Raw genomic sequence first — 23,420 nt, forward strand, 5'->3', positions numbered from 1 at the left:
AATCTCAAAAACTACTATCTTATCTCAAAAACAAGGTAAGTTCTAGCAAAACTAATGTTTGGAATACGGTAAGTGGCAATTAATGACTACTCTCTGTCCCACTTCTAAATAGCTTAACCAAACCAACATGACTTTAAGTGACAGTTGTTTATCTTTAATAAACAGACTATAAACTCCTGTACATGAACATGAATTCCAGTTTTGTACAGAACTCTATACTTAATATTACTTAGACATAAGAAAACAAGATTATCAAGTACAGAAAATGCTCTAACTCAATATTTAAGCTAAATTTTTAGGTTATTTCACATTTTCATTTGCCTGGGCTGATGGAAACAACCCAGAACTCCAATAATAGAGGAATGAATAGAGGAATATAGAAAACTAAACTGTATTAATTGTACATTCATATAATGGAATATTACGCACCAAGAAAAACAATGAGGACTCTTTTAAACACCATAAAAACACGGATAAAACTAGAGAACATTATGCTCGACAATGGTAGTCTATCTTATATAGATAAATATTTAATGACACCATTAAAAGAAAAGTGCTTTTTTTACTTAAAAAACAAATATTTGAAGGAACTGGGGTGAGGGCAGGCATAGGGGAGGTATAGGAAGTAACAAGTGAGAGAAAAGGAGGGAAAAAATCCATGAGAATCACATTTATAAGGGGTTGAATGGGATTTTATTACTGATTTCATTTGTTGAGAGGGCTACACAACTATATAGAATGTTGTTTCTTTTAAAACCAAAATATAAAACAGAAAAAACAAGAGTGCAGACCAATAGCCTTAAAAAAAAAAAAAACCCTCCAGAATCCTTACCCTTCAGATCCAAATAATGGTCTGAATGGCCAAAAAAAGGAGGAAAAGTAAAACTGGGTTGGACTTGGGAGTCTTTAGTGACATACAAGCTCATTTCAAATACATGGAAAAAAAGGAAAGAAATATTTTATATCAGAGACTTAGAAAGCACTGAACACAGTACTTACAACTATCAAATAGAATAGTCATAATTCATAAATAAGACCTTGCTTCAAATTTAGGATCAGAATATTTTGCTCTAATATGATACAGCTATAGTTATAAAACTAGATGTATTACCTGCAGGGCAACTTCATTAGAGTTCAATTCAGGCTCCATTTCTGTCAGTTCAACGTGGAACATGTAGAATATGAAACCATACAGCGCAGGCCCCATGCCATTGCACAGCCCTCTGATTCCAGTTATTATTCCCTGAGAAACTCCTGGGTAGAACAGAAAGCAGCGAGGAAGTCAATCTTTACAGGACAGTATCCTCTGCTTTGAAGTTTCCTAAGTGCTTTTAAAAATAATTTTAGGTTTAATTTAATATAATTTATTTTTATGTATTTTTAAATGAGTATCTTTAACATACTCGTTTAATAGTCTGGATTCAGACTGCAGAGAAAATATGCTGAAGAAAACAGATTATGAAGACTTAGCCCATTATATTTTCATTCATTCCACAAATGTTTCCTTAGGTGTTACTATGTTCTTTTATCTGTCCTAAATCTAAAAAGACATAAAATGATAGTGATGTTTCTGAAACTTCTTTTGGGAAAAATTTACTTAGAACTATAAAATCTACCTATAAATGGGGGAAAAATAAAAAAGCAAGATTTTTTTATCCCTATTTACAAGCAATTTTCACTTTGCTTGGTGATTTTCCTGGTCTGTTCATTTAATGGCGCTTAACAATAGCATCTGCCCCCATGGGTGGCGCACATGCTTCCTACGTAGACTCCACTTCTCACAACTGCTGTATTCATTCTGAGTGGTGTGTTCTGTTGGCCTATAGTGAAAAGTTCCAGAAATACCAATTTCTGAATGTCTTCATTTCTAAAGTAAAAATAGCTTGATAAAATTAATATTTTTATAAGTAAAAAATGATCAAATATTGGCAACTTGATAGAATTTAACCTAATACAATATGTCCAGCTCATTTTATATGCTGACACTTACAAACATCTGTAATGCTGAGTATTAAAATAGCTACAGAAAATTTGTGTTGAGTGACAGGAGGAATGGGCGCTGTGTCAAACACTAAGTTCATGCTAGTTCTCCATGATACCGGTGTCCAATTTACAAACTTGACACCATGTCAAAATGTGAGGAAGGCTGAATTCTCACAGCCACAGTGGTCTACAAGTGACACAATTTGAAAAAGGTTCTGAGTAAGAATGTTACTCTCTGAGGTGGAAAGACAAGTCACAATGAGTGCACCATCTTTTCCAAATCTAGGTTGTTGTTAGTACTTTTTAAAGGGTTCTTAAGAATTTTTTTTTAAAAAAGGGTGCCCTCTGAATTAAGGTGAGCCATTAGTAGATATAGAAAAAGATTAATTCTGCAGCAGGAACTACCAGATAGGTAAGACAGAAGCATAATAAAGACTGAATTAAGAGTGTACATGGTGAAGTGCTCACCTATATATAAAACACAAGGCATTCAAGTTGATTCGGACCCAAAGTAGTCCTATAGAACAAAACAGAACTGCCATTTGGGCTTCCAAGAAAGAACATGGTTATGAGTGCAGAAAGCCTCATCTTTTCCTTGTGGAGGGACTGGCGGTTTAGAACGGCTGACCTGCAGTAGCCCAACACATACTCATTTGTCTCTCATTCTGTATTCAGGTCCAACAACCAGACAAAGGGCCTTTCCCCTCAAAGGGAACAAGGTCCTAAATTAAGCTAATAAACTTTGAGCATTAATTTTGTCTCTATTCTGTATTAAATTACAACTATCGGACAAATTATCTTTTTGCCCCAAAGGCAATCAATCAACTCCTAAATTAAGCTAATAAACTTTGAATGTTCTACTTTAAATAACTCATTACTTTACTAACTGTTCTACAATTATTTAATAAGCATCTGTTTAAAAGGAATTTGAGGGGTACCTCCCCCCACCAAAGATGGAAAAAAGCTTGGTTGGGCAGGGCATTTTTCCCTCCAGGTGAGCATAGAGCAACTCTCTCCGAGTTAGTGCACCAGGGGGCTGGCCTTGGGAGGTTCTCTCTGGTCACAGTGAATTTTTTCATGAAAGCAGTTTCACTCAAGCCTCATTTATTGTGATGGCCAATTTAAGAGAACAGCATGTGACTGTGAAATTTTGTTTCCTGCTTGGGAAAAAATGCTGCAGAAACGTTGTGCTGTTGAACACAGCTTACAAGGGCACTGCTATGGCAAAAACTCAAGTGGTTTTCTCGTTTCAAAAAAGGTGAAATGTCAACTGATGACAAGCCTCGTTCTGGATGTCCATTAACTTCCCGAACGGACAAAAATGTTGACTCATAATGCATTTGGAATTCTTTCCAACAGGTCAGATTGTTAATCAGGTTTTCTATTTAGAGGTTCTGAAAAGATAGTATAATAGTGTACAACAAAAAGGCCTGATTTATGGAAGCAGGTGGACGAGTTTTGCCACCATGACAATGCACCTGCTCACACAGCCATGTCAGTACACCCGTTTTGGGGCAAAAACCAGGATGCCTCTCTTGCCCTTACTAACCTCCAGGAATGAAGAGGGACAGGAAAGGACAGTGATTTGACGATGCAGAAGAGGTGGAGGAAAAAACAAGGGCGGTGCTGTCAGCTACCTGAACACATCAGTGTGAAAAATGTTTCCAAGAATGGAATCGCAGAATTGACAAATGTATTAAGTGTGATGGAGAGTACTTTGAAGGTGATAAGGCTGGTTTTTTTTTTAATTTAATTAATAGCTTTGAAAAAAAATTCCAGTTTTGGGGGGTACCCCCTCATACAGTCTAATTAATTCTGATAGTAATGCCCCAAGTAAGTCACAATTGAAAAGGGAAGATGGATAATTATTTCTAATTCTTAGTATTCTAAACTGATAAATCCAAGTTTTAAAAATATGAGTGCAAGATCAAAGCAGAATATAGGCATTAAGAGAACCATGCTTCCCTTGAATTTTCCTTTTTGGCAGGGTAAGCAGGTATGATCATTGAGAAAAACGGCCAGGCTGCAACCTCTGGCTCTGTATCGAGGCACCAGCGCTTCCTATGATTTTGGTAGGCAGGCTATCAGCTGAAGAGGAAAGAACAGCAACCTCACCTTGCTGATCAGACTCAGCATTCTGTGAAACAAGAGCACTGATAGCTGGAAATGTGATACTGGACATGGCAGCCACGGTCCCTGCTGCCCACATCATCCTGCAATGATAGAAAGGACATGCTGCAGTCAGGTGGGCAGCCCAGCCCAGGGAGGTCAATGCGCAAAGTATAGTCATTGACAAAAGCACCAGTGTTCTGTTTTGATGTGCTGAATGTTTTCCTCCTATGACATCAATTTTCCTTTTTTAACTTCGAAGGCTGTATATCCATTGGTAATAATAATCATCTCAGAGCTAGGACAGGGCTGGAAGAATTCTATTTTTAATTTTCATTTCTTTCAAAATCTTGTCTTCTCCCTGGTTTCTTTCTTACCAACTTTAGATATGATCCATGGAGTTAATAGGGGGATTTATTTTGCATGTATAAATATTGTATTTTCCCCACCGATTTTCTACTTTTTGGTTTGTACTTAAATGATCATCTTCCATTGGCTTGAAGGCTGTTCAATTTCCAATGCCTGGAGAAAGCCACAGAAGCCATACTGTGCCACAAACTGAAAAATGAAGGGTGTGAAATTCTTTTCTCAATGAAGGGTGATAGCCATTAGCATGGAGCGTGATTACGAGAGAATGCGGCCCACATTGGTTTGTGGCCTGCGTGGTCAGATTCCTTGGTGTTGGCTGCCATCCACATGCTTATGGGAAAAGAAAAGGCTTTTATGCCCGCAAAGCGTTTTCAACGTTGAAAGGGTTTGATTGAATCAATTATTGAGTTGAAGTTCTTACAGCTAAGAATCATCTGGCAAGAAGTCACAAACTGACTACTAAAGGTATCTAAGTTATTTAAATGATGTCATCCATTCACATGTGTACAGTGAAGAACAACTGTACTGTTTTAAAACAGACACACCATCTGGTATTAAATAGTGAGGCTTACAAGCAAAGAGTAACTAAGATCTCTCCCCCTCCTTTCTTCCACATTCGCCTAGAACATAGTAAGTATGAAATGTTTTGGTAAACTTTTTAATGTAAATTAGGTGAAGGTTTATAAATGAGATCATAGTTTTATATTAAATAATTCATACACATTCTGATTCAACTCATAAGTTGCAATCCCCTCAAAGTACCGTCACTTATCCCACTACCTACTGCATTTGCTTCCATTTCTTCTTTGCTAACCCTTTGAATTCTGTCCTTGGAGAAATGTTGGCCTTTTCCTACTTGTTAAGTATTAATTTATTTTTAAACAATTTTCCTAATTTTAAGTTAGGTGCGGATTCACATTTCAGACCATCAACTTTCTATCCAACAGTTTAAACTACTAATTGAACTCCAAAATATTTTACCCTCCACCCGCTCCTGGATTGCTCTTCTTCCTACTTTGGACTCCTATCTTCCATTTCACCCCAGTTAACACCTGCCACCCTTGTGCCCGCCACCAATCTCCAAAGTTTATTTCCTTTGTTAAGAAGTCTTTAGCATTTCTGTTTTTAATTCCCTTATATTTGTGGTCTTATGTAGTAATTGTCATTTCATGACTGGCTAATTTCATGTAGTACATTGTTCTTTAGATTTCATCACTGTTTCTTGGTGATGCCTATTATTCCATTGTGTATGCACCAGTTGCTTTACCCCTTCCTTCACTGGTGGGCATGGAGGCTGTTTTCATCTTCTCGCCATTGTGAGCAGTGCTGCATAACTATGGCTGTGCCTTGTCTCTTCGAGTCAGGACAGCTATTCCCGGCTGTCTGAAGCAGTGCCAGATTGCTTCCCATAGCGGCTGTGCGTATTTACAGTTCACCAGCGGTGCATGAGGGCTGCAAGCTCTCAGCAGCCTCTCCGTCATTGTTTTTAACACTTAGCTATTATTGTCAGTGTAGAATGGCATTGCATTGTTTTGATTTGCATCGCCCCGGTGGCAAATGATTGTGAACGGTTCATGCTTGTTGGCCATTTGGATGTCATCTTTGAAAACTGTATGTTCATCTCCTTTGCCCACTTCTGAACTGGGTTACAGGTCTTCTTATTGAGGTGTTGCACTTTTCTACAGATTTTATAGATGACTCCCTTAGGTTGTTGCCAAAGATTTTTCTCCAGTCTGTGGGGTATTTTCTTTACTCTTTTGATTAAGCCTTTGTTTCCTAAGCCACTTTATTGGGGAGTAATGCAGTTATCATATCATTCCACAGTTCAAACACGTCAAGCAGTGTTGTACAATTGCTACCATATCATTCTCAAAACATTCTTTTCCCTCTTGAACTCCTTGATATCAGCTCCCTTTAGCCCGTCTCCCCTCCATGCACCCACCAGGAACCCTTATTCTACTTGTTGTATCTACAGATTCATCAATCCTGGGTTTCATACACCAAAACCAGAAACACATGTCATGAAAATTCAGCACGACACCACAATGATAAAGTACTTTTGCTGCACCTGTTTCTTAGTTTTAGTAGGTTCAAGTCAACTCTTTTATCCTATACTGTGTATGTTTCCTTTATTATGTTTATAGATTGCTTAAGAAGTTCATTGTTAAGATTGTTAAGAAATATACATTACTATTTAGTTGAACATTTTAATCAGGTATGGGTGTTAGATATTGTCAAAAATATTTTGTGTGTTAATTGATATGATATGGATTACACTGCTTGTTTTTCTAAAGCCGAACTACCCTTGTGTGTCTAATAGCAATCCCACATGATCATGTGTATTATTGAGAATATATTTTTGGGCTCCACTGGCTAAAAATTTGTTGAGAATTTCTGCATCCATGTTCATAAGGGCTATTCTGTATTTCTGTTTTGTCATATCCTTGGCTGGTTTAGGTCTCAGAGTTACGTCTGCTTCATAAAATGAGTTTTGGAGTTTATCTTTTTTATATTCCAGGATATTTTGTGTACAGCTCGTGTCAACTCATTTTTGAATGCTTGGTAGAACTGCCCAGTGAAAACTACCTGGCTCCAGCCTTTTTTTTTTGGTTGGAAGTTTTTCAATCAACCTGATCTATTTCTCCATTGTTACAGTCGATTGAGGTTTTATATGTCAATCTGTATTAACTTAGGTAGATGGTACATTTCTAGAAATTTGTCCATTTCATCAAGGCTTTCAGATTTTTTGGAACACAGTCTTTTGTAGTAAGGTATCATTAATTCACTTGGCTCTATTGTGATGTCATCCTTTTAATCTTTTCTTCTTGATAGTTGCATCTTCTCTTTCAAGTTTGTCAATTTTTAAACTTTAACTACGTATATCATTCAAAAGAATTTTAATTGTTCCATTGTCACCAGTCAATTTTAGGTAATTTCCTTCATTCTTGCATTCTGTATTATTAGCTCCCTATTTCCCCCCAACATTCCCTATCATAAAACTAAGAAATTATTAATCTGGTTATGTTTATGATAGATTTATCAATCCTGAAGAATTTCTTATAAAGAAAATTATACACACACATGCATGCACATATATAACTATATATATAGTTATGTGTGTATTTAACAAGAAAAAACTCAATCCAAAAGAAAGCAGAATAAAAAACTAGAACAAGTAATAATTGGGTTGAAGAGGATAACAAAGGAAAAGCTGTTGAATTTTAACTTAAATATATGTGCAGCAATCTACTTTTCTTTCCTTGCTGCTCCTATTATTGATTTCTAATGTTATAGCATTGCAGTTTGAGAAAATGAACTGTAAACTATCATTATTTTTATATTTATTAAGGTTTATTTTATAGTCTAACATATGTTCTACTGTAGAGAATACCCAATGTGCACTGGAAAATAATGTATACTGTTTTGTTGGGTGAAGTGCTCTGTATATGTCTAGCAGATCAAGTTGTTTAACTGTGTTTAGTTCTTTTGTGTTTATACTGATTTTCTTTCCTCATGATCTGTCTTTCTTTGATATACTGAAGTCCCCACAGTTATTGCTGTACTGCTTATTTCTTTATTCAATTCTATAGACATTTTATTAATATACCTCAAAGGTCTTTGGTTGGGCATGTTTGTGTTTATTATGGTTATATCTTTTAGTTCGACTGTACCTTTAATCATTATGTAATGCTCTTCTTTGTCTTTGATGGATCTTGATATCCCTTTTATGGGAGATTACTCCTGCTTTGTTGTTACTGTTGTCCTTAACTGGATATATATTTTTTGATCCCTTTAATTTTTTTTGTCTAGCGTTGTCTTGTGTCTGTGGTTTCAGCAGCATATCGATGGTATTGGTTCTTGTCAGCTGCTTATCGATGGTATTATTTTGCTATTCAGTTACTATCTCAACTGGTGATTTAATCCATTAACATTCAGTGTCTTTAATGGTATGTGTGGATTAATTGTTTCATTTTAAAGTATGTTTTCTCTGTGGCATTATTGGTTTTGTTGTTCTTCTCATATTTCTGTGCTGTTTTGAGTATGTTGATATTTGTGTGGAATTGTCTCCTGAGGCAAGGGAGGAAATCTAGTCAAATAAAGTCTTTGTTTCTTCTTTTATTCTTTTTTCTAAACAATATCTCTTTTCTAATACTGCTTTTTTTCATTTTTCCTTCAAAATATTTTCTCTTCTTTTATACAGTATCTTTCCTCTCTTCCCTTTTCCCCTTCATTTTCCCTTCTTCCTCCTTCTGCTTTCTATTATCCTTTTCCAGCACCCCCGACAGACACTACTCCCACGCGACCTAGCAGCCCCCCCACCTTTAATGGCTGCAGCACAATGCCCTGGCTACAGCAGACAGTCTCGGTTCACACATGAAACAAAATAAAGTAACAACAAGAAAAACAGACACCAACTAGTACAAAACATCCAGATTCAATTAAATTTTCTGAATAAAAATAGACTCTGGAACTAGCAAAATAAGAATTCAGAAAATAATGACATCCTGGTGTTCCCAACAGATGATGAAGGAGGCTGAAAGTATGGAAATAACAGAAAAACCAGAAACTTTGCAAGAGATACACCAGAAGTTGAATACTAAGATAACAGGGTCAAACAACACTTTGAAAGAACAGAGGTTTCAAGACATGGTAAATAGAATTAGTGACCTTAAAGACAAATATCTCCTATCTACAAGAGGAATACTCAACAACAACCAAAAAAAAGTAAAGGAGTCTGAACAGAGCTTAAGAACTCTGCAGCACAGTTCACAATTGCAAGGAGCTGGAAGCAACCCAAATTTCCATCAACTGAGGATTGGATTAAAAAACTGTGGTATATACATACAATGGAGTACTACGCATCACTAAAAAGCAGTGATGAACATATGAGGCACATAGCGGCATGGGAAGAACTGGAGGAAATCATGCTAAGCGAGGTAAGTCAGGCACAAAAGGACAAATACAACATGAGCCCGCTGAGGTAAGAATTAAAAAATTTTTTTAAAAAGCAAAAGTGGCATAGGGGAAAAAGCTACTGTATACAAACATTTTAGGGGTGAAGACTGTGTAGTATGGAAGAGACCAGACCTAAACCAGGGATGTACATGGTAGACAATGGTGGAGGAGGTGGGGAAAGGAAAACAAAAGGATGAATACAAGGAAGAAAAGGGTAGTGGGTGCATGGGTCATTAATCCACCCAAGGGGAGGGTACTGTTTATATCTCCACAGGGAAAGTGGGACCAGACTTCAACCCAGTGCCGCAAGGTGTGAATGCAATATCCTGGCGTGGAGTAGTGAACCAGTGGAGAGGTCTGGGAGGCTGGCCCCAGCACCATAAATTAAGTGGATTCCTGCCCCTCCCCCGAAAAGAATTTGTTCCAAAGGACGACATTGACTCTGCAGCTTCAGGAGATGAACATATCTGATCAGAGCACTCGGGAGAAGATGAAGGGGCAGGAGGAGAGAGTGGAGCACAGCCTGGCCCACCAGGCCGTGAGGATGATGTTCCTGAGTAGAGCAGCCAGTCCACAGAGAGAACAACATGGCTGGCCCCTCTATGAGAAATGATGCCAATCAGTGACTAAGGGCGATACAGGGGACTGCACCGGAGACACAGTGTGGGAATTGCCCCTGACACGATCCCACCACACCGAGGCAAATCACTGGGGGAGTGCAGCGGAACAGCAAGGGAATGGAGTGGCAAGGTCCCCAGGGAATGCTGAAAGTGGACTTTGGGGCCAGGGCGTGGTGCCCCAACAGACTGGACTAGAAAACGCTCCTAAGGGCCAGCAAACGATCCCTGAACTAACTACAAGCTTTTGTCTTGTGAACTGTTTTGTTCTGTTCTTTGTCAGTGGTTTGTTTTTGTTGTTTTGTTGTCTGGTTGTATACTGTTGCTTTGTTTTCCTCTGTCTTGTTTTCGTGCATGTTAGTGTCTCCACAGGTCTGTCTGAATAGGACAGGCTGGATGAACTATCTGGAGGAAAAACAACGGGACCGACAGTTCCGGGGGGACTTGGGGTGGGGGGGTAGGGGGGGTAAAGAAGTGGTGTTAACAAACACGGGGACAAGGGAAAAACATGGGACCCCAAATGGTAGAGAGGGGGGAGTGGCAGGCCTGGTGGGAAATGATCAAGGGTAAGGTTGCTTAGAGAAGAGGTATACTCTAGCCCAGGTTGTGACGAAGCATGGTAGTAGGGCAGGAGGAAAGTCAAGGGAGATGGAGGAAAGAGCTAGGAGTCAAAGGGCAATTATGGAGGTCTAGACAAAAACATGTACATGCAAATATATATAGGAGGATGGGGAAATAAATCTATGTGTCTATATTTACAGGTTAAGTATTAAGGTGGCAGAAGGACCTTGGGCCTCTACTCAAACACTCCCTCAATGCATGAATACTTTCTTTTATTAAATTGGAACTCTATGATGCTCACTCTCCCGACACAACGGCTGGAGCCAAAGTGGGTGAACAAGTAAATGTGGTGAAGAAAGCTGATGGTGCCCGGCTATCAAAAGAGATAGTGACTGGGGTCTTAAAGGCTTGAAGATAAACAAGTGGCCATCTAGCTCAGAAGCAACAAAGTCCACATGGAAGAACACACCAGCCTGTGTGATCGAGTGGTCCTGAAGGGATCAGTTACCAGGCATCAAAGAACAAAAAATCATATCATTGACTGCACACCTCCATGATAGGATCGCTGAAGACAAATGGGTGCATAAGCAAATGTGGTGAAGAAAGCTGATGGTGCCCAGCTATCAAAAGAGATAGTGTCTGGGGTCTTAAAGGCTTGAAGGTGAACAAGCGGCCATCTAGCTCAGAAGCAAAAAAGCCCACATGGAAGAAGCACACCGGCCAGTGCAATCACGAGGTGCCAAGGGACCAGGTATAAGGCATCATGCAAAAAAAAGATGTGTGTGTATGTATATATATGGGTGTGTGTATGTATGTGTATATGTGTGTATATGTATATATATATATATATACACACCATATTAAATGAAGGGGGAAGTGCAGAGTGGAGACCCAAGGCCCAAGTGTCGGCCAATGGAGATCCCCTCATAGAGGGGTTTAGGAGAGGAGATGGGTCAGTCAGGGTGCGGGGTAGTACCGATGAAGAACACAGTTTTTCCCCAGATCCTGGATGCTTCCTCCCCGCAACTACCATGATCCGAATTCTACCTTGCAGGGCTGGATAGGGCAGAGGCTGTACACTGGTACATATGAGGGCTGGAGGTACAGGGAATCCAGGGTGGATCATACCTTCAGGACCAAGGGTGTGAGGGACGATGCTGGGAGAGTGGAGGGTGAGTGGGTTGGAAAGGGGAAACTGATTACATGGATCCCCATGTGACCTCTTCCCTGGGAGAGGGAGAGCAGAGAAGGGGGGGGGGAGACTCCGGATAGGGCAAGATATGACAAAATAACGATGTATAAATTACCAAGGGCACATGAGGGAGGAGGGTGTGGGGAGGGAGGGGAAAAAAAAAAGAGGACCTGATGCAAAGGGCTTAAGTGGAGAGCAAATGCTTTGAGAATGATTGGGGCAGGGAATGTATGGATGTGCTTTATACAATTGATGTATGTATATGTATGGATTGTGATAAGAGTTGTATGAGTCCCTAATGTAAAAAAAATAAGAGGAGAAAAAATGATTAGGGCAAAGACTGTACAGATGTGCTTTATACAATTGATGTATGTATATGTATGAACTGTGATAAGAGTTGTATGAGCCCCTAATAAATTGTTAAAAAAAATTAAAAAAAAAAAGAACTCTGTGAGGCACTCTCAAGAGGAGTAAGTTAAGCCTCATTGGGAATCCAAAATAGTATGGAACAACAACAAAAAAAGCAGGAAAAAATAGAAATCCTAGAAGAAAACTCCCTAAGAGCATAAAAGAGGAGAAAAATAACTATCCAGGAGCTGAGTAAACCCCAAACATCATAGACCTAAAAGGAAAAGCACTGTGATGTCCAATTTTCCAGCAACAAAGATCGAGAATCCTTAGACAGGTAGGGACAAAGAACCTACATAAGAAAACCAGTAGGGACAAGCTCAGCTCTTCAGCAGAAACCATGTAGGCAGGAGCAAATAGAATGGTATCGAAAACTCCTGAAAGAGAAAACCGCACATCAAGAATCTTAGATACAGCAACATTATAGCTCAAATAGAGGAAGAAGTGCGGGTATTTCTAAAAAAGGAATTTAAAAACAAGATCAGTATTAAAAATATATATTTTAAGCAGAGTATTCTGGACAATCAACAAACCTCAGATCAATATACAAAACAACCTCACACAGAAATTAACACATAATATTCTAAACCAACATGCAAATACAGGAAAAACAAAGAAATCAATATATCATAACATATATCCTAACTACAATGAAAGTTAATGGATTAAGTACACCAGTCAAGAGAGAGTACCAGAGAAAATTAAGAAGAGCAAGATCATCAATATACTGCTTACAAGAAATATACCTTAGACCCAAATACAAAACTGAACTAAAACTCAAATGATGGAAAAAATTCATTGCAACCAAAATGGACAAAAAAAGGAGTGGCAGTATTAACCTCTGATAGAAATAGGTTTACGTTTGATGTCAATGCTGGGGCAAGATGGCCTCGCATTGTTGTCTTGATTTGCATCTTCTCAATGTCTAACGATCAAGAGTATTTCTTCCGATTTTCACTGCCCAAATGTCTTCTTTGGTCATCTGTCTACTCATATAAACCTCACATTTTAAAATTGGATTATTTGTCTTTTTATGGCTAAGGTGTTGAAATTTTCTAAAATTTTAGGGCTTAGTCTCATGTGTAATACATCACTGCCAAGGTTTTGTTCACAGCCTGTGTGTTCTCTTTTTATTTTTGGTGGAATTTTTGTTACATGTAAGTGGTAAATTTTTAGGAGGTCCTAGTCACCCATTTTGTCTGCTACTTAATAGTTTTTTATTATGTTTGATAGCATATTAATACCATATATTTGGGTCCTAAACATTCTCCATATATTTTGATTGATGCTATTTATAGCCCTAGGTTTTAAGTTTTGATCCATCTTGAGTTCATTTTTGTACATAGTGTTTCATTCTTCTGAAAATGGATATTCAGTTTTGCTAGCACTATTTATATAGACTCTCCCTTCACTATTTCATGTATTTCATCATTTTATTAAAGATCAACAACAGGCAGGTGGATGTATTTACGTCTATGATTTCAATTCTGCTTCATTCATGTATTTGTTTACTGTTCTAGCAGTACCATGGTGGTGTAGTAGGTTTTGAGACTGGGAAGTGAGAGGTCACCCACTTTTTCCAACTTCTTTAGTAGTAAGTAGTACTTACCAGATCTCTTTCCTTCCCGTATAAAATGGGTGTTAATTTTTCCATTTCTTTAAAGTGTGATGATGAAACGGTATTTAATCCTAAATATGTAATTGTGTGGTGACTATTGTTGCTATGTGTTGAGTCCCTTCAAATCATACTGACCCCATGTACACCCAAATGAACACTGCTAGGTCCTGGGCCATCCTCTTAATTGCTTGAGTTTGCAGGCACGAGGTTGAGGGTCTTACTCTTTTTATGCTGCCCCTCTACTTTACCAAGTCCTTCTCCAGGACCTGGACCCTTTGGTAACATGTCTAAAGTACATATGTTGAAGTCTCACCATCCTTGCTTCTAAGGAGCATGCTGACTGTAATTCTTCAAAAACATATTTGTTAGTTCTTCGGTAGTCTTCTTCAGCAGCATCATAATTCAAACCTATTGATGCTTCTTCAGAATGCCTTATTCAATGTCCAAATTTCACATGCATATGAGTGAAATGAAAATATGGTGGCTTGGGTCAAGTGTACCTTATTCCACAAACTAATATTCTTGCTTTCAATACGTCTTGGGCAAAATTATACAATGAAATACATCATTTGATCTCTTGACTACAGTTTCCATAGCATTGACTGTAGATTCAAACAAGATGAAGTTCTTAACAACTTCCATCTTTTATTTATTATCATGATGCTATGTGCCTATTATTTCCCTAAATTCCTTTTCAGAGTTTTCTTTATTAGCATAATGGTACCAAATTAAATTTTGTAGTTTCTCTAATCCTCTGCCACTTGGTTGAATCCTAAATATATCACTTTGGGGCAGCTATTGATATGCATTACTCCATTGCATTTTTGCCGGCATAGTTTCTGGTGCTAAGTTCAAGGTTATCATTTTCTTTGTAGATGACTATTCTTTTGTCCCTAGCTACACTCAGGATTGTCTCCTTTCTGTTGAAATTGGAGAGGGTAAGTTCGATAAGGCATTATGTATTTCTGTTGGGAAGTAGTCCATCTGGAGTTCTCTCAGATTCTTGAAAGGTTATATTCTCCTTTGGTTTCCTCCACACTATTTTCTCTGTGGATTTGTTTGTTTCTTCTTACTTCAGGGTCCTGGTGAGACATAGGTTGTTCTCTTGATAGCATCCCACATCATTCTCAGGTTTTCTTCAGATTCCTTTACTTTTCTGGTGGATTGCTTCTTTCACCAAAGTAAATGTCTTTGAGCTCCCTTTTTTAAAAAGTAATTATTTTATTGGGGGCTCATACAACTCTTATCACAATCCATACATACATCAATTGTATAAAGCACATCTGTACATTCATTGCCCTCTTCATTCTCAAAACATATTCTTTCCACTTAAGCCCCTGGCATCAGGTCCTCATTTTCCCCTCCCTCCCCGCTCCCCCCACCTTCATGAGCCCTTGATAATTTATAAATTATTATTTTGTCATATCTTTCCCTGTCCGAAATCCCTCTTCACCCCCTTTTCTGTTGTCCATCCCCCAGGGAGGAGGTCACATGTGGATCCTTGTGATCGGTTCTTCTTTCCAACCCACTCACCCTCTACACTCCCAGAATTGCCCCTCACTCCCCTGGTCCTGAAGGTGTCATCCGCCTGGATTCTCTGTGCCTCCAGCTCCTATCTGCACCAGTGTACAACTTCTGGTCTAGCCAGACTTGCAAGGGAGAATTCGGATCATGATAGTGGGCAGGGGTGGGGGATGGGGAGGAAGCATTTAGGGACTAGATGAAAGTTGTATTTTTCATTGGTGCTACATCGCACCTTGACTGGCTCGTCTCCTCCCCTAGACCTCTCTGCAAGGGGATCTCCAGTGGCCGACAAATGGGCTTTGGGTCTCCACTCTGCACTCCCCACTTCATTCACTATGGTAGGATTTTTTTGTTCTTTGATGCCTGATACCTGATCCCTTCGACACCTCGTGATCGCACAGGCTGATGTGCTTCTTCCATGTGGGTTTTGTTGCTCCTGAGCTAGATGGCCGCTTGTTTACCTTCAAGCCTTTAAGACCCCCAGACGTTATACCTTTTGATAGCCGGGTACCATCAGCTTTCGTCACTCTTTGAGCTCTCTGATTAGATTTTATTCCAATCTATATTACTCAGGTCTTTTCACAGGCTGTTGGATTGTGTTTTATTATTATCTTCTGTTTTTTGTTTTGTTTTTTTTCTTAATTCATTTGCTGTTTTCATAACCATTCCCTACATTATCTTGAAGGTACCTAAATACCATTCTTTTAAATTCTATTTCTGGTAGTTTCAAGGTCTCTTTTTCAGTATTCCATTGAGTTTGGATGAGTTTTATATTTTTGTTTTTCTTTATATCTGGATGTATTGTGCTAACTACCCTTTCCATGGCATCAGGGTGAAGCTATTAGTGGTGTGTGGGCAGATGGTTGTGTACGGGTTATTGACTCTAACAAGTTATGAGGGAGAGGTCTCAAAGGAACCAGAAAACATATGGTGGGGAAACAGAGAAAGGAGAGAAAAAGGTATGTGAGGAAGGTGGGGGCAGGGAGTACAGAGGATAAATAATAAAATAAAAGTAATAGCAATAATAATGGGAAAATGTTTCAGTAGAAAAAGTAAGAGAGCAGAAAGAGGCAATGGATGGGCCAGAAATATAAACAAATAATTAGAAGAGTATTTATGTGTTATATATATATAATATATATTTTAGTTATATATGATACATACTATATATACAATATATCTATACACACATATATATTTAGAAGTAGAATTTATTTATTTTAATTTTGGTTTTTTAAAAGAATTTAAAAAGAGAAAAATAAAGGGAGGAAAGGAGGAAAGAAAGGCCAAAAAGGAAATAAAAAGACAAGAAAGAGCAGGAGCTGCGCAGAGAAGAGGTAGAGAAAGATTTTTAAAAGATTGGTGTGGCTGTGGAATTCTGTTTCTACAGCAACATGAATGTGGGCAAGTCTGTGCCCTAGGGAGGGGTGGTGGTGGGGAACAACTTGGTTTAGATGGGTATACCTGGGTCTGCAGGCTTGCCACTGTGCACGTGGGAAGTGCATATACCTAAAAGGCGGCAGGGATCCACTGAAAAAAGTAAGAGGCAATAAGGAAAAAAGTAAGAAGGCAATTGGATTATAAATTCCTGATCCTTTAGCAGTGTTGGTGTGGGCTTGCATCTGCCACATGAGGAAGAGAGATGCATGGAGGGGACAGTCACCAGAGAAAGAAGAAATAATAAAAACTATTTAAATGGGAAAAGCATTGCTTGAGTAAGTGAGGATGTCTGCACCAGCTGCCTACACTGTCATTGATGCCGCACTCCAGAGCCTATTGAGGTTTGATGAGAGGGAGGTGTTGGAACAGGTGCAGGGTAGTCAGTACATTCAGAAGGCATTGCTGATCTCCAACTTTAAGTTGTTTTGCTGGTTTCCAGGGAATGCAGTACTTCCCTCTGGTGGAGTCTCTCCGGTTTTTGCCAAGATCTTCCTGCTTATTACTTGATAGCTTGTTAGCTGATGATGAAACTCCCTTTTGCTGAATCTTTGGATTAGTTCCAACTATTTTATTCCTCAGTCTTTAGGAATCATATCATTTGCAAGTAGTTTTACTCCTTTCCGAATTTGGATGCATTTAATCTCTCTATACCTTGCATAATGTACTGGCTTAATTTGAATCAAGGAATTTTTAAATTTCATTTTTTTTATTCATTCTATTACCCAGTAGTTTTAAAAGTAAGGTGCTATTCAGTTCCCATTTTTTTTAGTCCTACCTACCCCCAACTTGGTTCTACCTACTGTTGATTTCTAATTTTATAGTGCTGTGATCTGAGAAGATGTAATATTTGGATATTATTTAATTTATTGAGGCTTCCTATGTGTCCTGGAGGAGCACTGGTGACACAGAGGTTACACATTGGGCTACAAGGTCGGCAGTTTGAAACCCCTAGCTGCACTGTGGGAAGAAGGCAGGGTTTTCTAATCTTGAGAACTCCTGGGGCAGATTTATCCTGTCCTATTTGATTGTTGTGAGGTATCGACATGATGTAATGAATTTGGAGGTTGGGTTCCTTTCTATCCGAACATATGGCCTATTATGGATAATATTCCGTGTATACACTGGAAACAAATGCATTTTGTTCGGTGGAGTGCTATAAAATCAATGAGGTTGAGTGTACTGTATACTTCTTCTTGGCCTTTTGTTTTCTTTCTAGTTGTTTTATTCTTTATGGAAAGTGGTCTATTAAAGTCTCCATTATTATTGCAGTCTATTTATCTTAATTCTGTATTAGTTTAATACATTTTGAGGATTTCTCATTGAGTAAATATATATTTATCATGGTCAAGTCCTCTTGTTCAACTGACCCTGAAACTAGTACACATTTTTCTTCGTTTCTTATGCTACACTTTGCCTCAAAATCTATTTTATCACAAATTAACATTGGCACTCCTGATCTTTTTTGGATTTGTTTACATGACTTCATTGGTTTTGTGGTTGTATTTTTTTTTTGCCATCTTTGCCTACTAGACATAATCTAAGACATGCTTCATAAGTAGCACTTTGATGGGCCCGCTTTCTTCTCCAGTGTGCTAGTCTATGTCTCTTTACTGGTGCATATAAGCTGTTTACATTTACTGTACTTATTCATAGGTAGGAACTCTTGCTGTGGTAGGAATTCCTTGCATAAGTAGGAATTTCACCATGACAGGTTTTTCTGGACATACACTTTTTTGTGCCACTTTTGCTTATGGTTTCCTTGTCATTTTCTCTTTTGATGAGGTATATTCATTTTCTTTGAGGTTACTCTCTAACTTATTAGTTTCTTCCCAAGTTAAAAACAGTCTGTCTTGAAATCTACTTGACTTCTCTATCTGGAAGTACGTACTTTAATTACAATATCCCTCTAATTATGTTATAATTGTCTTTGTTGTGTATTGTTTTCTTTACTTTCAAATTTTCTGACTTGCAGGCTTGTTTTACTTTGCACTGACATCTATATATCTGGATTGACATACGGATGGTTTGTCATGTATGTTGATCCCAGGTTGCTGCCTGTTATTGATAGTTCTCTGTCCAAAAATCTCCCTTACTATTTCTTGCATAGTTCGTGTGATTTTTATAAATTTCTTCAATTTATTTACCTGGAAAAGCTGGGAAATGACTGGCATTTTTTTCTTTTATTTGCATGGCTTCTGCTGAGAAAACGGACCTTAGTTCTTTTTTTCATTATTATAATAATTATTATATAACATTATTATAACAATTTAAAGTGTTGAAAAGCAAGGATGTTACTTTGAGAACTAAGGTGTGCTTGACCTAAGCCACGGTATTTTCAATCACCTCATATGCCTGTGAAAGGTGGACACTGAATAAGGAAGATCAGAGAAGAATCAGTGCGTTTGAATTAAAGTGCTGGCAAAGAATATTGAAAGTACCACGGATGGGTAAAAGAACAGACAAGTCTACCTTAAAAGTACAGCCAGAATGCTCTTTAAAACAAGGATGGCAAAAAGTCGTCTCATGTACTTTAGGCACGGTGTCAGGAGAGACTGGTCCCTAGAAAAAGACATCACACTTGGTAACGTAGGAGGGCATAAAAAAGAGGAAGACATTCTGCATCGATGAGGTAAACCTCAGAGCAATTGTGAGGATGGCACAGGACTGGGCAGTGTTTCATTCTGTTGTGCACATGGTCATGATTTGAAACTGACTCGAGAGCACCTAACAGCAGCACTGATGGGCAGTTAGCTTGTTCAGATTTCTTGCTATTTTGAACAGTGATGCAATGAGCATGGCTGTGTGTACTTATGTTCATGTTATGACTCTCACTTCTTTAGGATGTATACCTACCAGAGGATTGCTGGGTTACACGGGATTACTATTCCAAACTGTTTGAGGTAGTGCCATACCACATTCCACAGTGGTTGTATAGATTTACAGTCTCACCAACAGTTTATGAGGTTCCAATCCAGGAGAACTAGTTTTATTGAGGCGCCTGTGAAGATGATGATTTGTTTTTTCAGAGCTGCTCTTAGGACTCTTTTCTTGTCTTTGTGTTTGGAAAGTGTGCATGGGATATGTTGTGGTTTTCTTTTGGCATGTATTTTGCTTAGGGCTAGTTCAGTTTATTGAATGCATATCTTCTCACCTTTCTTGATTTTGGGAAGTTTCTTTCCAGTGACTATTTTTCCTTTTGTGCTTTTTGATTTTTCTTCCAGTTCTGGAATTCTGATCTCAAATATATTATTCCTTTGATGGCATCCCACATTTGTTTTTAGGGTTTCGTTGGATTTTTTTCCTTAAAAATTATTGTTCATCTAACAGATTAATACTGAGAGAATTATTCACAATTTTGGCCTTTCATTGGTTTAACTCTTTCTCTCTTCGAAAGCATTATTTACTTACTATTTATTTTTGAAATTATATAATAGAAATCTTCTGAACTTCCATTTGCTGGTTTTGTGCCATTAAAATTTTCATTTAATTTGTCAATTGTTCTTAAAATGTTTTCTTGAATCCTTCTGAAATTGCTGTTTTTTTCTTAGTGTTTTCTTTTATGTAGTCTAAATTTCTTGGTTTTTCTCACTCTGTCAAAGGAGTCCAATTACTCTCTTTTTAGTTCTGTATTAGGCAGTTTCAGGGTCTTTATTCCACAGGGTGTACCTTGACCTTTTTCCTATTTATGAGATTCTCCTTTACAACCAGTAATAATAGCTTCAAGGCACACAAGATTTTGAAATAAGTTTTAGTGTTGGTTTAATGTAAATACTTCATTTTACATATATTACATTATTTGATCATGGCAGTGTAGCCTGTCACAATTGATACTCACCCTTGTGTTTTGATTTGTATGTGCAATTTTTCTAAAAATTTACAACTATGCTTTAAAAAGCAGAGTTAAGATATTATTGACAATTCTGGGAGTGAAGGTGTGTGTATACCTTCAATTAAGTAACTACTTATTGAAAGCCCACTATGGTGAAACCAATATTTACAAATAATTCTGAATTATGTAGCTTCATCCTTCCCCATATTGAAGTCTAAATGATTTTGAAATGATAAATACATCTAAACAGAACTTTTTCTAACATTCTTAAAATTATGCAACGAAAACAAAAAAAAAAAAAACCCTATTTCTTTCTCATTGCTTTCAATCAGGTTGAGTTTTTAAAGAGACATATTTATCTGTTAGTTCATAAAAATCTAAGAAAGAACCTTACCATGCCTGAGAGCCAAAACCATACCACGCTAACTGGAACATTTGGAAGCCCAAGCCAAGGAGGACAGTATTCTTGTTCCCTAATGATCTCATCAAGATGCCAAGAAGCACTGTCTGCAAAGGTAAAAGAGAGAATCTTTAAAAACCATGTCAATACAGAATTTGAATGTAAGTTGTGTGAATGAGTGAGCACCGCTCATAAATCACCAAGACTTTTAAAGGCATGTTCTGTGGTCTTTAGTCTTGTAGGCCAGGCAGTACTGATTCAGTTCTACAGGGATGGAGATTTACAAAGACCGCAGAGCCTCTGCCATCGCCTGCCTAGTTAGTGCTTTCTGGTACTTCCCAAAAGTGTACCGGACTAATTTCACCTCTTGCTAATAGGTGTTCACCCCTAACCAATATTGGGAAGGAGACAACTCCAGGCATTTTGGAGAAATACTAATCATGAAATCACCAGTGAATGGAATGACTCTGTGCTAACACTGATTTAATACAACAACATGAAAATTCTGACAATTTGAAAGTGTGAAACATTTATATATGCTAATTGTAATTCAACAAAAATAATAAAATAAAAAGTCTCTGCCTCAATGTATGCCATAAGCCTCATCAATTTCTATTTTGGGAAAACACTTTGCAAACTTCTCATCCTTACCTAGAGAGTTAGCAGAGCAAAGTGCTGTGCTCAGTCTACCATGCTACTGCATGGAAACAGTTTATGTCTATTCCAAATAAAGGAGTAAATGCATTTAAGCACAAAAGTGAATTACTAAGTTAGATGCCTTCTGCTTTGTTCTTCAGATTTATAACACATGAGGAAATATTCATTCCTGGAAACAGCAAAGGTTGATCAAGTTATGCAATTCCATTTCTAATTCTACTTCTTATTTTCTAATATTAAAAAATTACTGAAACTTTGTCATATCCAAATTTAGATTATAATTATTTACAATTTTGCTTGGTATAAAAATTAACAAAATAATTAGCCTAAGTTAAAAGTACTCTGAAAACTTTTTAAAGGATGTATTAAATATATCTGAAGCAATAACTTACACATTGTATTGGAAATTATTATATGCTTCCATGAACAAAGGTATGCTTTTGTGGACTTTATCAATGTGACCTTATACTAAACGTGTTGTAAAAGGTGTTACCATGGGAGATGAAGGTGTGTCCAGGTGAAGAGTGCATGGGGCCTCCCTGTGTAATTCTTTGTGGCTTCCTATGTGTTTATGGTCATTTCAAGATAAAACGTTAAGAAAAAAACAAAACCACTTGTATATGTAAGATGACACTTACCTGAGCCAGAATTGACAGAATTCCTACCATAGCTATGAAGGCGGCAATTTTAATAGACCCAAAACCGATGACCTGTGGGGAAAAAAGAAATCACCTTAGTAATATAAAAGTATAAACACTATAAAAATAATAAGAAATGTTATAGTCTATTAAAGTCATAAGAAAAAAACAGTTGAGAAAAGGTCATAAAACCTTGAAAGAAACAGATTAAGGCAGGTCTGAAAAGTGGAACCTAATTAACCAGAAATTTATATGTAAATCTGACACAGTAAAACCTGAGGAATCCATACCATGTCTAAGGCAGAAATCTGAGAAGTTAAACTAAAAATAGTTTCCACTAAAATGAGAGCAAATTGAAATAAAACTGCATGCTATGCTAAAGTGGAAAACTCAAGAAACCCAGAACAAGGTGGTTATGTCAAGTTCCAAGTCTTATTGTAGTAAGAAGCTGTTGTCAGCCAACACAAATTAAATTAGGAAATATATTTTCAGAAGTTATTTTCTATTAAACTTATTGATTCTAAGTCTCTCTATCCCTGAGCCCACCAAAAGGCATAAATAATAGATATCAAGCATTGGGGGAACATAAAAGAAAACGAGGCGTCTGATGCGGTGCATTCGCAGTCTCTTTAGTGAGGCCGATGGCTTTCCACGTGTGCTGACATTAAAACTGTGGAGCACAGTGCGCCCAGAGCTGTCCCGGGAGGAAACGCACTAGACGAGTTGCCTGCCGACGGGCCCAGGCCACTCGAGACATGGAGGAGAGCAGTGGAGGTGGAGGAAATGACCGGGTGCGGAACCTGCAGAGCGAGGTGGAGGGCGTCAAGAACATAATGACCCAGAATGTGGAGCGGATCCTGGTCCTAGGAGAAAACTCGGACCATCTTGGGCCTGGGAGCCACATGCGAGCACTTCAAGACGACATCGCACAAAGTGGCTCGCAAGTTCTGGTGGAAGAACGTGAAGATGATTGTCATCATCCGCGTGGTCGTCTTCATCCTCCTCCTCTTCATTGTGCTCTGTGCCACGGGTGCCATCCCTACTTAGGGGCCCTGTCCCCTTCCATCTCAACCGGGCCAGCCCTTCCCACCTCCCACCCTCCTCCACTCGGTATGCTGC

General features: G+C 38.1%; 1 protein-coding gene and 1 pseudogene across 1 annotated transcript in view; one reads left to right on the forward strand and one right to left on the reverse strand.

Annotated features, from left to right (window-relative positions):
* The window catches only part of SLC71A2 (solute carrier family 71 member 2), a 58,598-nt gene that overhangs the window by 1,788 nt on the left and 33,390 nt on the right, over nucleotides 1-23,420 (reverse strand). Inside the window, exons 8-11 of the mRNA XM_075549745.1 lie at nucleotides 22,302-22,373; nucleotides 21,001-21,113; nucleotides 4,099-4,196; nucleotides 1,112-1,254 (exon numbers count right to left, since the gene is read on the reverse strand). Coding sequence (XP_075405860.1) covers nucleotides 1,112-1,254; nucleotides 4,099-4,196; nucleotides 21,001-21,113; nucleotides 22,302-22,373 — 426 coding nt within the window. The remainder of the gene's footprint in view (nucleotides 1-1,111; nucleotides 1,255-4,098; nucleotides 4,197-21,000; nucleotides 21,114-22,301; nucleotides 22,374-23,420) is intronic.
* Nucleotides 23,057-23,348, forward strand: LOC142448852 (vesicle-associated membrane protein 8 pseudogene; annotated as a pseudogene).

The sequence above is a fragment of the Tenrec ecaudatus genome, chromosome 5 (genome assembly GCF_050624435.1).
Source record: "Tenrec ecaudatus isolate mTenEca1 chromosome 5, mTenEca1.hap1, whole genome shotgun sequence".
NCBI lineage: Eukaryota > Metazoa > Chordata > Mammalia > Afrosoricida > Tenrecidae > Tenrec > Tenrec ecaudatus.